A 17,746-nucleotide genomic window follows, 5' to 3' on the forward strand; every position below is an offset into this window, starting at 1 on the left:
CAAATATTAACGGTCCGTTGTCCCGAAGACTTAAAGCCACCAAGAAATGGAAAAATTGGAGATGATACAAAGTCAAATGCCAGTAAGCTAATTAGATGATACATATTCTTTCAAATTTTGATTTTTATAGAAAACTTGAGATTGTTAATTGATCAATTTGATTTCAGGTTTACTGGCAGTGCCATTATTTAGTGCTCTTCTAGATAATGGTGAAACTTGTCCTTCGATTCAAGAACTTATGATAAAACTCGATTGGGTCTCCCAGGAGGATGTTTTTAGATATACCAATTGTGTTGGAGCTGGATCAAACATTGTGCTTTCCGGTCCTGTATATAAGAAAAGTGATTTGGGATATCACACATATTAAAATTGATACTAAATATGATGATAATTGTACAAACAAAAGTTTATTATAATATATATGCATAAGAACAGAAAGTAAATGATTTGTAACATTCAATTAGTTAAAAACTATATTAAATCAATGTCAGTTAAAAAATTATTTCTTTATTAATTTTAGAATCCTTTTCTCTAATTTTGTAAAAATCAGTTTTACAGTATCTATATAAATTTGGTGACGCTATATCGTCGTCATTAAGCTTCGTCAGCAACATTGTGGGACGTAAATCATTAAACTCATTAAAAGAAACATCAATGGCATGCCTCAATGGCTTGGTCAACGAGTAAACTTCTACATGCTCAAACCTTTGGTTACCAAGCAAAGCGAAGGTATTCTTTAGAGTTGCTATTCTCCGACGATCCTCAGCAAAATTGTTGAAAATGTTTGCTGCCGTTGTATCGTCTCTCTGATTTGTAGAAAGACCCCTAACAAGATGTTTATTCACCTTGGCCGAATAAATAATTTGCTGCGTCCAATGGATCTAGTCTTTGCAGGAAAACTGCTTGGACTGTATTTTCTACGCATCTTCTGAGTACTACGTTACTCCTAATATTTTGGTGGACCCATAGCGTTAGATGGTAGCATTTGTAACAGTTCATCTTCGGACTCTGAATGGATGGCTGAAACTGTAGTCTATTTGTCGGCTATGAGGAGCGTCCATATAGTGACAGACGTGAGATAGACGTAATCTCAGTATAATCCAATGTCAACACTTTAAGGAAATTGAGCCGTTTAACCACGAGGTTCTAGTGGAGAAGTCGTGCCTACACAGAGCTGACCGACATGGTTCTTCATCTTAATCATCCATTCTTCACGCGCACAAACTACCAAATGCACACCTGACCATAAGAGCCAGGAATCAGAATAGCCTTTACCCATCTGACCTTGCCAGACTTCAGTGGTGTCATGTGTCTCTTGTAGGATGATACTGGGGCAAGGCTGGACAATCAATTCGTGAAGCTTCGAATAAGCCGCAATCGGGCAGATAATCGATGCTGGCTTATAAGAAATCTCTGAATAAAGAATAATATTAATTTCAGCGTTCAACGAAATATTTTAAAAATGATATCTGATTATTCATGTGCACGATTTACCTTTCTTCCCTATCCACTAACTCTAACCGTCTACTGTTCAGCAATCCTGTGTAAAAAATTGGAAATTACATATTGCTTCATAGGTATTATAGGAATGTGAGTTACATAATTACATTAACAATTACCTTGAAAAGTAGTTATCTACTAAAAACTGACGATCATTTTCGGTTGGAGGGGAAAATACCTCTGGAATATTGAAATATGTATGCATGCAAGGTTTTTGGTGTAATTTGTCTCGCCGAATGATGTTGTGTAGAATGGCTGTTGCCATTATAACGTTCATTGTTCGCTCTGTTTTTCTAAAGCGAGACCCAATTGTGAGCACTGGGAAACTTTTCCCCCATACTCCAAAACTTCTTTCAACCTAATCAATAAGATAAGAAGATTTAAATAAAATTAAAATTGAATTATTACTTAATTATACCTACCATGCACCTTGTTCTTATGTGAGCCTCATTATACAGAACTTCCTGTGGTGTTTGCGGGTTGGCCAGTGGTGTTATTAAATATTTTTGATTTCTGTAACCGCGGTCGCCCAAGATTATACCATTTTCGAATTCAAAGTTGTCTAACCAAAATTTTAATCGACTATTTTCGAAAATGGTATTATCATGGGCAGACCCTGGCCATCGAACAACTATATCCAAAAATTCCAGCCGACTGTTCACCAGGCACTGGACATTCAAGCTGAAGAACCCTTTCCTGTTCCTAAACAGTTCAGCGTCTTCACCTCCTATAAGAACAAATTGAAATATTAAAATTTATTTTCTTTTTTTTGTTAAATAAATATTAAAAAATTTACCATATGATTTGACCCGAACGTGTATGCAATCTATTGCACCTATGACACGTATCATTCCCGACAGATGGAAATTGTCATTCATTGTACGCATCATTTCTCCTTTCGTTCGGGGCAATTTGATGTATTTTGATCTTAATTCGGAAATGGCAGCTGATATTTCGTGCACGATCTTTTGGGCACTCTTCTCGCTTATTCCATTAAAATCTGCTACCACAAGCAGAAAGCAGCATGTTGCATAAAACCGCAGCACAACTAAAAGCCTTACAGTTATTGAAATGGTTTTATTCCTAAAAATCAATATTTGTAATTAAATGTCGAGTGTCTTCCACACACTTGTGCACCCATTTCAAAATATAAAATTTTATATAATAATAAAATAATTTACCATTGCCTCATATGTAACTTCGGCTCAATTTGGTTAAATATTTCTATGAATTGAGTTTTATTCAGCTTAAAGCAACGACGAAAATCTTCTTCATTATATATGTCGAAATAATTTTTCCTCGTTAAATATATATGCATTCTGCGTTGTCGTGGAGGATCTTCTTCAGTTTCCTCTTCTAATATATCCCTATCAATTTCCATCTCTTGCTCCATGTCAAGGTAGTCGTAACGAAATAATGAACCCGTTAAAAAAATACTGATCTTCGCAGTTGTTTATAAAAAAACAAAGGACGAAGGATATCATGCCAGATTGCATTCGTATTCGCTATATGCACACTAATAAAGTTGCATTACTTTAAGAATGTGTAGTGAGCCATGCATAATATTAACGACAACAATCAGTAAATTTTTTTATTTGCCGGACTTTTTTTGTTTACGCATACAGCTACACATTCCCATTTGACTGTCAATGTGTAGCTTTGCACGTTCCCAATACCAACAAATGCAACATAATAAGTTTAATGCTCTAATGTTTTTTCTGGGAGACAGCTGTACTCGGTCATTTCTCTGTGAAGAACAACGCTTATAAAAGCAGATTACCAGTGCATTAATTATAAAAAAAGTACGTTAAACAATTTTTAACGAGTAAATAGAATTATTTATTAAAAGAATTTCATTCTTCATAGATGAACAAGGAACATCGTTTCAAACTGCTGGATATTATCTAAAAATATTTTCATATTGTTGAAAATAAGCAAACAGATGGTACTACCAAAGGCGAGAAGGAAAGGGCGTGGAGTGAAATAAAAAAGGAGATGATAGCGGCAACCAAGGGCAATTGGACAAATATTTGTCCGAAATCAGCGTGGACTAATATGAAGATGCAAGCTCGAAAGTACCGAGCGAATATGATAAAGGAGCTTTATAAAACAGGTATAATATTTATTATACAGGGAGGTTCTCTAACAGCGGCATATAGGAGATTCGTGTTAGTTGACTATAGCGCTTAGGATGATGGTATCTGAGAGCGCTGATTGGTCAATATCATGTAGTGCCAACATGAAATTGTCCGTTACTAATAGATGAATACGAAAAATGAGACCCATCCGCCATTTTGGAGTAGAGAAGTGCTTACATGCTAGTTGTAGAAGAAAAAGGTGTGAAATGGAAAAATGTCAAATAGTGAGGTTACTAAAGTAAAAATGGAAAATAATGAATGGAAAGTAAGAATATTCGAACTTTCCATTCATTATTTTCCATTTTTACTTTAGTAACCTCACTATTTGACATTTTTCCATTTCACACCTTTTTCTTCTACAACTAGCATGTAAACACTTCTCTACTCCAAAATGGCGGATGGGTCTCATTTTTCGTATTCATCTATTGGTAACGGACCATTTCATGTTGGCACTACATGATATTGACCAATCAGCGCTCTCAGATACCATCATCCTGAGCCCTATAGTCAACTAACACGAATCTCCTATATGCCGCCGTTAGAGAACCTCCCTGTATATTAATGAATGACATTAATTTTTCTATTTAAAATATAATTACCCTAACAGCACAAAGTTGACTTATAGTCGATTATAAGTTGACTTATGAGAAGTCGACTTTCTATAATTGACTTGTTCTTTGACTAAAATTGGACTTTATACAGACTAAAAGTCGACTCGTAGTTGACTTATAGTCGACAATGTCCCACTTTAAAGTTGACTTGTAGAAGTCACCATATAGTTGACTTTTAGAGGTCACCATATAGTCGACTTTCTCTAGGCAGAAATTAGTGCAGTTTTTTATTGCTTATATACATTAGTAATTTCTAATCATAATAAATTATTTAAGACATATATATATATATATATATATATATATATATATATATATATATATATAAAGGCGTTTTATTTTGACATATGCTTAAATCTGAGAATACAAAAATATTTGATAATGTAATTTTTCTAAATGATATTGAAATCAGAATTAATCTATACATTTTTTAAACTTTTTTAATTTTAAATATAATAAAAATAATTTTTATTGAGAGCAAATTTTGTTAGGTATTTGTCATTGATGATCCTTGCTCATAGCGATGACGGTCACTGGATCGTCGTAACCATTCCTGCATGGTTTGGTGTATTACACTGATCGTGCTGCCTTTTACACATTTTATTATAGTATCTATAAAAAGAAAAATTTATTAAAGTAATCTGCACGATGTACAATAAATTGAAATCTGTGAATTTATTGCTTTTACTATACACAAGGTATAGAACAGACTTTTCTAATTAAGGTTAGCTTGAGTGGATGAAAATGTATGAAGGAAGAGGAATTACCACTAATAATTTTACAAATTATAGTCTTTTTAAAGCTTGTTCTCTTTTGATGGCCTGCCCAGGATAAGGAAATACCCAATGGATTAGATATGAGACTTTTCATGGCGTTCTTTGTAGCAATTTTGTCATTAGACCCACCATTTTTGGAAATAACATCTTCCTACAAAGGTTTAGGAGAAAAATATAAATGGTTAAAAGGAGCTTAAGACTTCAAATAAAAAGGTGAGTTAATTCAATATTAAATGTTAGACATGCATACATCATAACAAAGAGACTATTAATGTTATTGAATACATCCTTTTAAAAATGTTTGTCTAAAACGATAATGTAATAAGTTGAATGATATGTAAATTATGGAAACACCTGTATTTTTAAAAATATTTCAATTAAATTGAAATATTTGTTAACAGAATGCTTCATAGCATAGTAAATATAAAATAAATAAAATCTATTTATATTGTATTTACTACATCACAATACATTTTTATGTAATATACATATAGGTATATAAAATTTCTTACCAATTGACGTTTAGCTGCAGTATTTTCTTCTAATAGTGAATTAAATTTCTCAAACTCCTCTAAGGTTAAGAGAGGTAGAACCGGTAATAGGTGACCTAATTCTCTAAAATTCTCAAAGCTGTTAGAGCTTCCTGAGATTTGTTTCTCCAGAAGTAAGGTTTTAATTTCAAAAACCATCCTAAAGAGTTTCTTCCAATTTTCATTTCCCTCACGTCTACATTCAGCTGTAATAAAATACTGTATAGCTATGGAATATTAATTTAAATTAACAAGAATACATATTATACTTACAGCAGCAATTTCGATGTTCCATTCCATTAATTGTAAAATCATCATGTTCTTTTAAGTTTTCTGTAAAGAAAAAGAAAAATGAGTTTATGATGCTATAAATAAAAATTATAATAAAGTTATATAAACTTATGCATGAATAATAACAACTCGAAGAACTAATAAATCTTACGGAAGCAACTTTCATTAAATATCTTACTTTTTTCCTTTTGTAAAACAGGAACAGTGTCAGGGTCATCTTCGTAATCTTCTCCTGTTGAGTCTACAAGGCAATTGAAGAAAAAATTATTATCAAGTAATTATCAAGTGCTAATGGCAAATCAATATGTTTTAGTATCAGAAGGATGACAATTGCTTACAGTGAAAATGTTTGGGTGAAGCTTCATTATTTATCCGTTCTATTAAAAGATCCACAGTTTGCACCAAATTTTCTGTAAAGAGATTAAAAATTACTTAATCGATAACCCTATAAGTATAATAAAAATTGCAAAAAAGTACTGTAATACTACATGCCATTTCATGTATATATTTATTTTAAAAGATTATATAGATAACTGTTTCTAATTCTTGATAACTTGTATCTGTAGTTTGCCCCATCTGCTCCACCACAGAGAGTACAGCTTGTGTACTGGTTTGTGCTGTGAGGTAAATAAAATTATTACTTCTTTATAGTTATGAATAAACTATTACATACCTTTATTTACCTTTTTCATTAAACTGCAATGGGCATTGCGGAAGAGGAACAAGTTTAGTAACTAATTAAAAAGTGCAAAGTATAAGTAACTTTTAATTCAGCAATGTTGTTATAATAATTTTAAGTGATAAATTACCATCGTTTTGCTGCTCATTTTGCGTATTATTAGTTTTTGTAGATCCTATAATTATAATTAAGAGATTTGTTAGTGCTTTAAATTACCTTATTAATCTAGCTGCATTTAGAAAATTTGCTGTAGATCCTCTAACCATTCTACTTGCATGCATAGAATACTATGTACAATCAATACAATTGGTAATAAAAGTGTGTACTTAATTATTAACGAATTATGTTTTAATTTATATATTCAAGTTTATAGTTACATTTGTATTTTATTTATATTAAGGTAATTGAACTCTAATTACTGATTTAAAAAGCTACTGTGGTACTATTAATTTGAATTACCTTTTCTTTGTAAGGCTTTTGGAGTGGATTTTTTTTTCATGTTTTTTACAGGAACATCTCCATCAGCTATATAAAAGTATTTTGCACATATAAGCTTATTAAAATATATAGATTTTAAATACAATTTAAATTCTTACATAAATTATCCTCCAGTGAGCACAATGCTTTAACAGCTTTACGTTTCTTTTTATTAACCAAAAGGTCACAGATTGTGTCTGTATCAGCATCGGATGATAGCCAAACACTTTTTTTTCCACCTCCAACGCTTCAGGAAAGGAAACTTTCAATTGAAATATATTTAATAATTAATAAACAAATATGATAATATTGAGGTCTATAAATTTTATAATATCTTACTAAAAGGACCAAGAAGCTTTGAGTAGCTTAAAAGACACCAACCGGTGTTGGGCTCCAAAGCCTTTGATATGGCCTGACGGGAATTAATATGTTTTGGTCGCCACCAATAAAGCTCTTCTGTGGCAAATACCCATGAATTAGGGACCACAGAACAAATTCCATCTCCAAGTATTACATACCAAACCTAGAGACCAAACGTTTAGTATAAATGTGATAGTATAAGAAAATAAAAAAATATATATTTACGTACATGTAATTATAAAGAAGATGGTGAGTTATATTTTGCATACATATATACATAAAGTCAATTGTAAAGTTATTTATAAATATAAAATAGACAGATAGAATTAATATAAAAAATAAATTAAACCTATTCATTTAACAGTGGAAGAATAACATATGTACCATCAATATAATCTAATTGTACCCCTTTAGAAATGATGGATGAAATTGGCCATATTTGCAAATTAGAAAGATTGGAAGCGACATAAAGATTGAAAAGTCTCGAGTTACAAGGATAATTAGGTAACCTAGTGAGGTTTGTAAATTTTGAACCGATGATCATAGGATTACCACGCTGGAAACAAATATATGATATGCATATAATACTTGTCGTATCATTCACTTCTATATAATAGCAGTTGTTATAAGCTTTAGTTGTTAAAGTGAAAGCTGAAAATTTAATTTCACTATGAGCATGATCGCAGCCATATGGTAAATTATTGATATTTAAAGGTTTTAACATTTTAGGCGCTACAGAATTTAATCTAATTTTTTGTGCATGTATGAACGAAATTTCATGTAATCTATTATATAATTGTTGAAGTGGCTTTTCAAATTTTCGTAACAGTTTTCTTAAAATAAACAAGTAAGTTTCGAAAGGAAACGCGCTAAATGAATCTAATGGACCTAATCTTTTGGCATCTGCAGATATATGTATTAAATTATGAATATTATAAGTTAACGTTTGAGGTCCATATAAAATAGACATGTTTTGAACAAAATTAATTAATAAACTATTACTATATGCATTGTTTTTATAAAATTCTTTACTGCTGCAGAGTATTCTCATAGCACAGTTCAAACTATTGAAATGAATGTATTTTTCATTAGGCAACACATTTGCTAAAACTACAGGACCCAAATAAAGAAGAAAAGTGCGATATTGTGTTGCTTTCTAAGAAGTATATTCATTAAGATCAAAATATTTTCTATAAAATTCTACAGGTATGCATTTAGAAATCATTTTCAATGAATTATACAATCTATTAATATAAATTTTTGCAATTCTTGATATTTGTTGTTTTTCTAGCCACAAACTTAAAAGCTGTTTCATGACACCGAGACATGTATTGTGCATGTAATCAATTGGAAAACTAGTGATCATTGGAATTGAGAGACGTTCAAATGGAGAAGAAATATCTACCAAGTGATGCCTAGCCTGACTTCTTGAAGAAAAATCTGGATCAGTTCGTAGAGGTGAATTTAAATCTGGGAAAGTCATTCGTCGACCTATTCTAAGACCAGTGACTGTACACTTTCTACAAACATAATATCCATTATGAGATTTGGTGCAAGTAACATAGGCTTTTGCTGGGGAATCACAAATTATATTGCATATTTTAATTTGCCAATGCTGATGCATATAATTAAAACCTGAACTATTCAAAGTGATTAATTCATTAATTAAATCTCTAAGAAATTCTGTAATATAAGGTTTTTTACTACCATGATAAATTCCTATCACAAACGGTGTTACAAAATTTGATATGCGTCTAAGAATAGGCCATAAATGCCTTTTAGGACTTTTAGATATGGTCATACCATCAATATGTGAATCTATTTTTATTACATTATTAGAGATAACTAAGTTAAATTTTTTAAAAATATTTATTAAAGCATTTGATAGCCCGAAGTGAACATATTGACCATGAGATATATTTTGGACTATATATGAATTAGGTTTTGGAGTATTCATTATGGTTCGAGCATCAAGTGGTAGATCATGACCCTGGCGAGACAGAATATGCAGCAAAGAAGTAATAGCATTTTGGTGAATATTGAAATCAATAGCCCATTTACGTAATTCCTCTCTGAATGAAATTGAGTTTGTTTCAGTATCGACACTGTTTATATTTATATTGCTGTAAAGCTCCCTGTTAATATTCCTGTCATTGTCACTGTTAATGATCCTATCATGATTAGTATTTTCTCTATAATTGTTGTCATTGTCATTGTGACTATCGCTGTTTATGTTGTCATTGAGTGTATGTTTAAGAGTACTATTATTTTCTAAACCATTACCAATAATACTATTGTTTTGGGTATTATCAATTATGTTAATATTGTTAACTGGACATGAATGAAATTGGCTTATATTAGTACCTTGTATACTTGTATTGCTTTTAAATTCTTTGTTATAAAATGCTAATGTTCGTCTATTTCTTTGTCGTTTTGACAATTCAGAAAAATCTTTTGCATTTTAAAAAATAATATAAAATTATTGTAACAGATTATAATATATAGCTCAATTATTTACTGTACGTATGTATATTAATTTGACTTTATGTATATGTATATGATAATATATATATATATATATATATATATCTTATTTTTTCGATTTAGCTGTAATAATCTTGTGCGAAACAATGTCCCAAGAGTAGATAGGCTAGGATGGTTCTGGGACCGCGTGGCGAGGGGGTCGGGGTCCCGCGGGGGCAAGGGAAGTAGGGGAATTGCCCCCTCTCCTCGTGCGCGGTTGTGCGCATGCGCATCGTCCTCCCCCGACGTTAAACTCGTAGGGTTCACACGTGACCTCCCCCCCTCTAATGTTAAGCAGTGGACGCCTGAGAGAGAGAGAGAGAGAGATTCCAGCAGAATAGTAGGGTACACACGTGGTCCCCCTTACGTTTATCCGTACAAGAGAGAGAGCCCCCCCATCCCCCTTACGTTAAGCCATACAAGAGAGAGAGAGAGAGAGTAGTGCGATGATGCGACCTCCCCCCTCTTACGTTAAGCAGTGTACGTCTAAGAGAGAGAGAGAGAGAGATTCCATCTTTGTTCCTCTGTAGCTGATTCTTTGCAATATTTCTAGTACGGGATACAGTGGATTGGTGGAGAGGTAATGTAATAGAAAAAAAACATAAATTTAAGGGAAAAAGCCTTTCGGCATAAAAAACCCTCTTTATTTAAATACATATGAAATATATATATATAGGTACCGCAATAAAAACAGCAACAGCATCTATAATTAAAAAGAAAAATTATTTATATTTATTATTAATATTTATTATTATTATTTTTTTGTATTAACTCTTACCGATTTGGTGGGGACTGCCTGTCACACACACACAACCTAGCAGCTCACATAGGCTACATATTAGGTAAACGTAATATTAATTACAGCCTACGCGAGACTGCAGGTTGCTCCGCTGCAGACTGCTCCGCTGCAGGTTGCTCCGCTGCAGACTGCTCCGCTGCAGGCTGCTCCGCTGCATGCAGCATCCGCAGGGCTATGGGCAGCGAATGTGGCCGCCGCAGTGGCTGCTGCTGTTCGGGTATCGTGCGATACCCTCTTCGCACTGACTGCTGCTGCTGCTGCCTCACAATTGGCCTCACTATTGCCACTGGTTTGGAGGAATGTTTTAGATCCTCCAGCGTCACTTTCTTGTCCGGTAAACTAACTTTCCTTGTGGAACTCATGATGGTTCACTGAAGACTGATTTGAAGAATGCTCTCCTCTACGTGTTCAAATTTTCTCTCTCTCTCTCTCTCTCTCTCTCTCTATACTCCAGATGAAGTTTATACATCTTTAACAATACATATTAGCCTTCTCTCCACTTCAGATCAAGTTTACATATTAGCCTTCTCTCCACTTCAGATCAAGTTTACATCTCATTGTCAATGCGGAGAGAAGTTTATATTCAATTATCAATACGTATTAGGTTTCGCGATCGACTTCTTTTAAGGCGAATAGTCCATCGTCGTAGATACTTATCATCCGCTCTGTAATTTGAGCGGAGCCTACGTGACCTTACCTAAAGAGAAGTGGTTGGGACGTATTTGAAACACTTGAAAAGATTTAGGAGCAGTGTTCAAGGGTTCTATTGGTGTGAAAATGACTCTCAAGGCAATATAACTGGAAAATGGTTGCTGGCTTGCGAGTACCGTTATTTTTTTAAAAAAAAAAAAAAAAACCTTATGGATAAAGAATTTTTAAAATGTAAATATTTTTCTTAATAAAAATTTTATAGGTATTTGAGCGATATAATTCCCATTTTGTTATTATTCAATAAAAAGGGAAATTGTTATGGATTGATGGAGAGGTAATTAAATAAAAAAAAAAAAATTGAAGGGAAAAAGCCTTTCGGCATAAAAAACCCTCTTTATTGAAATACATTATTGACTGATGATATATATGTATTTGCTTGCTTCCACCGTGACGAAGTAAGTTGTACCTCAGGCTCGTAACTTGTGTTCCCCCGTGACGAAAGTCTCAGATTGCGCAGCCTCCAAAATTTCTCTCTTCAAAAACATATTTGAATTAATGTTGTTCTTCGTTTTCCTCCTCCTCATCTTCCTCCTCCTGCTCTTGCTCCGCTTGCTCTAGCCCTTCTTGTATTCGATTTCTGAGCTCCACTAGTTTTTCAACAATTACTATCAAATCTTCTTCCTCTTGCACTGCTTCCTCCATTTCACCCATTATCTCCACAAGTTCTTCAACCAAGGCGCTAAATTCAGGAATATCCTCCGGATTCCTCAACAAATCTTCGTCCTCTTCCTCTATTTGTTCCTCTATTTCACTTATTATCCCCACAAGCACTTCAATCAAGGCATCAAAATCAGGATTATCCTTAAAAATGTCTCGTTTTTTAGATGTAGCACGGAACATTGTCACTGTCGTTGCTAGCGTTAAAATGATCTCAAGATTTTTCGTCACTAGTCGCTCAGATGCAAAACGATCTCCCAATGAAATATGAACTGACCGATTACGCACGTACATTTTAGTTAGTCAGATACCTTTCTTTATCAATACATATTAGTTAACTCTTTATCAAAACATATTAGCCTCCTATCCGAGAAGCGGAACGCAGTCAAAGAGAATTTCAATAGAGACCTGATACGACGAACGTTAATAATAATAATAATAATAATAGAAGGAGAAGGAGAAATAGAATTTTGAGGTTGTGAAATGAACGATATTTTTTTGTTATTTTAATTAAAATTTATAAATATATTTTTAATAACATACATAAAAAAAAAAGTTATAATTGAATTTAATAATAATAAAATATTATAAAAATGAAGTGGTAGTGAGAGTAGCAGTAGTAGGAGCGGTATCATCTACGAGAAAAAAAAAATTAGGAAAAATTATACTACTTATCCAAGCACTTGATAGTTTTTTTTTTTTCATCGATTCTTACCGATTGTTGGAGGTTTCCGTAAATGAATTCGACAGTAGCTGGAGAACGTCATTATCCTCGTCGAACCGTATTATATTTTCTGGAGAAATTTATTCCCAAATTTCTGGCTCCCACTCTACTTCACTACTATAATCTAATAGATTAGCCTCATCATCATCATCATCATCATCATCATCATCATCATCAATATTTGATGTTGATTTTTGCCGCTGAAGCTTCTTCCTCAACATTCTGACAATCGCGGTCAACGCGTTGTTATTCACTTCACCCCAATCTCCTTCCAAATCTACTTCTTCTTCTTCTTCCTCCACAAATTCATCCATATTCTGAATGTTTTCAATATTTTGTTCAATATTTTGTTCAGTAGTTAATCTGTACAATTTAATTGCACCCATTTTTTTTCTTGTTGAAACTGTCACGTCAAGCAAACTCGGTAGACTGAGAATGGTAGAGATGTAAGCTCAATACGAAATGTATAATTATTATTATTTTCTCTATCAATACGTATTAGATTTCTCCACTTCACAATAGCTATTAACAGCCTCCTCCTCCTCTTCTACTACCTCGTCCATACTTTGGATGATAACGTTTTTCACGTGAATTCAAGGTTGAGGAGCAGGGGTTTGCTAGTTGAACAATCGTTGTAGTTTTTTAAATAAAATTAATATATATTTTTAATAATATTTCTACAATAATTTTTAAACTATTCTATAAAAATTTAATAATAAAAGAAAAAGAAATTTGGTGATTCATCTTCCTTCTTAGTCTGCTTTGACACATTATCTTTTTCCTCCTCCTCTATTTTTTTCTCCTCTTCCTTCTTCATCTCCTTTGACTCAATATCTTCCCCGGTCTGTTTCTCTTCGTCTTTCTTCACTTTAATTTAAAAATACAAACAGGTAATAATTATGAAAAGGTAAAAAAGATAAAGTTAATACTTACATTCTTCCTCCTCTATTTTTTTCTCCTCTTTATCTTCTTCTTCCTTCTTCGTCTGCTTCGACTCAATATCTTTTTCCTCCTCCTCCTCCTCTATTTTTTTCTCCTCTTTATCTTCTTCCTTCTTCGTCTCCTTTGACTCAATATCTTTTTCCTCAGTCTCTTCGTCTTTCTTCACTTTATTTTTTTCTTCTTCCTTCTTCATCTCCTTTGACTCAATATCTTCCCCGGTCTCTTCGTCTTTCTTCACTTTAATTTAAAAATACAAACAGGTAATAATTATGAAAAGGTAAAAAAGATAAAGTTAATACTTACATTCTTCCTCCTCCTCTATTTTTTTCTCCTCTTTATCTTCTTCTTCTTCCTTCTTCGACTCAATATCTTTTTCCTCCTCCTCCTCTATTTTTTTCTCCTCTTTATCTTCTTCCTTCTTCGTCTCCTTTGACTCAATATCTTTTTCCTCAGTCTCTTCGTCTTTCTTCACTTTATTTTTTGAAGAAAAAAAAATACAAACAAATAATAAATATAAAAATATTAAATAAATACTTACAGTTTTTATGCAAATAATGGTGCAGTTTCCGTTCATACTCTTCGAAGTAACGATTGAAGAAATCGTTAATTCGATTGACGTATTCCTCTGTCAATTCTCTGGGAAGAGTGGGTGAAAGAGGAACAATATCCTCTTGAATCATGATTAATTTACACTTTTCGCAGCTCATTTTTTCTTACTGTCACCGACGATGTTGTAACATTGAATGAGGCTGCGAGGACTTGTTTTCCCCTCTTTATTCCTCCGATGAATTTTAAAGAGTCACATTTTTGATTGTATCCACTTGGCAAAAACTGACACCTCCTCGTACGGGCAGTGGATACGTTCATTGTTCAAGTTCTTCTCTCGAACGTGTAAATTGCACGGTGTTTTTTCAAAATCATATAATTCAATTAAATCCTTAAACTTAGGGCAACCATACACTTCTAAATTAATATTATCCACATTCATCCTATTCAATAGATTTTTTTCAATGTTCCCTCCCTTGTAGGCTACTACGGGATTCTCGCACGTTAGGCAACCTCTAATAAAATCTTCCACATCCTCCTGCTCGTATTTCTCGAATCCCGTATCACTGTATTTTATACCATGCACCATATTTAGCAAAAACCACACAGTTTTTTTGTCTTTTTCACTAAGGTTTTTCATACTGTCACGCAAACGAAAAGATGCGTAAGAAATTTGATTACTTTTTAAATCAATTATAGCTATATCTTTATATTTAAGTTCTTTTTTATAAACTAAGAAACCTTCTATATCCATTATGTGAGTTATTCTATGCATTGTTGCGCTATTCTCGACGAAGATAAAAACTGAAATGAAGCATCTCCGAAGAAATATCTCCGTAGAGAGAGAAAGATTTTTTAAAAATATAAAGTTACATTCGATAAGGAGTCCATTGTTTCTTAATCTCTGGAAGATATTTTTTTTTTTCCGAAGAAACTAACAATGGGAAAAAAATACATTCGATAAGGAGTCTTAATCTCTGGAAGATATTTTTTTCCGAAGAAACTAACAATGGGAAAAAAATTCTTAGAAAATATCCCCTCCTAAAAAAAAAAACATTAAACTTTCTTAAATGTAACAAAAAAAAAAAAGATCGTTCAGTATTGCATCGAGCGACTGACGATAATGACACCGACATTCGTTGATTTTCAAGGTTTTGTATTGACCGACAAGAGTTTTATAGTTAAAGAATTTGCGGTGTTGCGTGATAATGAAGTGTATCACAATGTATTTTCACCACCATTTCAAGAAGCTTGGTTGAGCGATCTCGAGAGAGAACAGAACGAGTAAGTATTTTTTTTTTAAAAATGTAATGTTTTGTATATAATTTTTTCTTTTTTAAAGTTGGCTTTATTTTAATCGACATGGATTCAATTGGACCGACGGTCATTCACCTTATTACAAGCATAAAGATGTAATAAGAAAGTATGTAACGTCGTACGAGGGAGAGGATTGGATTTTCGTGAAAGGACGGGAGAAATATGATTGGTTGAGAAAAATTTGCAACTTAGAAAATATATACAATGCGAAGGAGTGTGAGTGGGGTAAATTTAGTCTTGGATGGAGTAAAAATTTCGAACCACCGTTACCCAAGTGTATGAATCATTATGGTATATGTTCACTGCAAAATGTCTACTATATGAAATCTGTATATGATCAATATATAAAGGAATAAAAGACTTCTGAAAAAAAAAAAAAAAAACAATGTATATCAATGTTAGTATGCATCTCAGACGAAACAATGGGATGTGTAGATACCCCTACTTCCATTCTCTATTCGATATATATAAGCGTTACTCTTCGCGAGAGACGCATTCGCAATTATTAATTTATTGTTGTTGTTGTTCACCGTATGACATAGTCATTTCTTTAAGAAACACACAAAATGTCGACGGAATTGCGAAGAAAATTTTTTACAATTAATAGTGCGAATGAGTACGACGCGTGGGTACTGGAATGTCGCGAGCATATTCGACGATTGAGCAGCGCGGATCAAGCTTTACCCGTTGGAACGCGTCAGAAGAATTTCGCCGAAATCGCGTGTATAAAGTGTCTGTTGCTACGAGCGCAGAGAGAATTGAATTATATTAAATCAGGGGCTGGTTGTAGCAATGACGTACAAGGACTTACCTGGGAGGAGCTTGATTCAGCGTTTCGAAGTCGAATATGCAGCGGCATGGTAGTTAATAGTAATTATATAGAGCCTAAGGATTTTTTAGTAGACGCGGAAGTATTAGTGCGTACGCGTATAGATAAGGTATTTGTTAGTGCAAATAGTGTTAAGGTTAATTGTGTATTTAACGGACAATTCATCTCTAAGGACCAGAGTGATGATAAAAACATTAGTACGACTAATGCTACATTGTATAAGACTGATAATTTTAGTGATTGGTATAGGAAAAACATTTTAGACGTTATTATACAAAAATTAAGTGAATTTCAAGAGCGTGATAGTGGATGGACTTTGCACAAAATTCATTATTTACTAGTTAACATTAATCGTTTTAACCCGTTGCACGCGGGTTGTAAAATTAATCTGCCATCCGCTATCACGAGTAGGAAAGCTCTGATAAATTTAGAAACCAGTGATAATGCATGTTTCGCGTGGTCCGTGACGGCGGCACTCTATCCAGCGAAACCTACGGCTCATCCAAATCGTACGTCCTCTTATCCACATTTTCGGACGGTTTTAGACGTCGGTAGCCTAACCTTTCCGACTACGCTAAAACAGATTCCGAAATTCGAGGTGGATAACGACGTGTCGGTGAACATCTTCACCTTGGAGAATGAAGAGCAAAATAGCGACGCAAAAATTGCGCCTCTTCAGGTGACGAAGAAGAAGAGATCGAGGCATGCTAATCTTCTTCTCGTCAACGATGAACAGGGAGCTGCACATTTTATGTGCATAAGGAATCTCTCGAGACTGGTGCGAAGCCAATTCACCAAGAGAGAAAATGCTCATTATGTATGCGATCGGTATGTATTAATAATAATAATAATAATACTGAAAAAATACAAATATAACTGCATATGTTTTATATTAAATTTTTTAGATGTCTCCACTACTTCCGCACAGTGGAGAGGCTCGAGTCGCACGAGCAGGATTGCGCGCAGCTCAACGATAATCTCCGCTTGATGTTGCCGAGCAAAGCCGAGGATCGCTGGGTTTCCTTCAAGAACATCAAAAATGGGGAACGAGCGCCATTCGTCGTATACGCGGATCTCGAGTGCATATTATTGAAAGTTGAACAATCGAACAGTAGTAGTAGTAGTAGTGATATTTATCAGAGACATGAACCTATTAGTGTAGGCTATTATTTAAAAAGTGCTCGCGATGCGTCACTCTCGAGGTACGACGCTCGTCGGGGTGCCGACTGCATCGAATGGTTCGTACGCGAGCTCGAGAACATTGCGCGCATCGCGAGCGAGACGCTAAGTACTATCGTGCCCATGCATAATCTTAGTCTTAGCGAACAATTGCGTC

General features: G+C 33.7%; 2 protein-coding genes across 2 annotated transcripts; both read right to left on the reverse strand.

Moving 5' to 3' along the window:
• Window positions 1-1,224: 1,224 nt before the first annotated feature.
• On the reverse strand, window positions 1,225-2,893 carry LOC136774891 (putative nuclease HARBI1). The gene is made up of 6 exons (XM_066729367.1): window positions 2,682-2,893; window positions 2,297-2,583; window positions 1,923-2,227; window positions 1,651-1,858; window positions 1,495-1,540; window positions 1,225-1,339 (listed from the first exon to the last, which is right to left on the reverse strand). Exons 1-6 carry the CDS (start codon window positions 2,891-2,893, stop codon window positions 1,225-1,227), a joined length of 1,173 nt encoding a protein of 390 aa, XP_066585464.1.
• Window positions 2,894-13,409: 10,516 nt separating this feature from the next.
• On the reverse strand, window positions 13,410-13,945 carry LOC136774262 (uncharacterized). The gene is made up of 2 exons (XM_066728445.1): window positions 13,710-13,945; window positions 13,410-13,643 (listed from the first exon to the last, which is right to left on the reverse strand). The coding sequence occupies exons 1-2, from the start codon at window positions 13,909-13,911 to the stop codon at window positions 13,486-13,488; spliced, it is 360 nt and encodes a 119-aa protein (XP_066584542.1). The 5' UTR covers window positions 13,912-13,945; the 3' UTR covers window positions 13,410-13,485.
• Between the last annotated feature and the right edge of the window lie 3,801 nt (window positions 13,946-17,746).

The sequence above is a fragment of the Prorops nasuta genome, unplaced genomic scaffold, assembly GCF_024137725.1.
Source record: "Prorops nasuta isolate Cenicafe-Biocafe unplaced genomic scaffold, Cenicafe_Pnas_1.2 PNAS00001, whole genome shotgun sequence".
Lineage (NCBI taxonomy): Eukaryota > Metazoa > Arthropoda > Insecta > Hymenoptera > Bethylidae > Prorops > Prorops nasuta.

Bases quoted from the DNA above. Each gene is read 5' to 3' on its own strand.
- LOC136774891 (XM_066729367.1), bottom strand. From the start codon at position 2,893: ATGGAGCAAGAGATGGAAATTGATAGGGATATATTAGAAGAGGAAACT. The intron at 2,228-2,296 runs GTAAATTTTTTA...TTGTTCTTATAG, and splicing joins CGTTCGGGTCAAATCATATG to GAGGTGAAGACGCTGAACTG. The intron at 1,340-1,494 runs GTAAATCGTGCA...TTGATTGTCCAG, and splicing joins TTAGTGGATAGGGAAGAAAG to CCTTGCCCCAGTATCATCCT.
- LOC136774262 (XM_066728445.1), bottom strand. From the start codon at position 13,911: ATGAAGAAGGAAGAAGAAAAAAATAAAGTGAAGAAAGACGAAGAGACT. The intron at 13,644-13,709 runs GTAAGTATTAAC...TTTAAATTAAAG, and splicing joins AAAAATAGAGGAGGAAGAAT to TGAAGAAAGACGAAGAGAAA.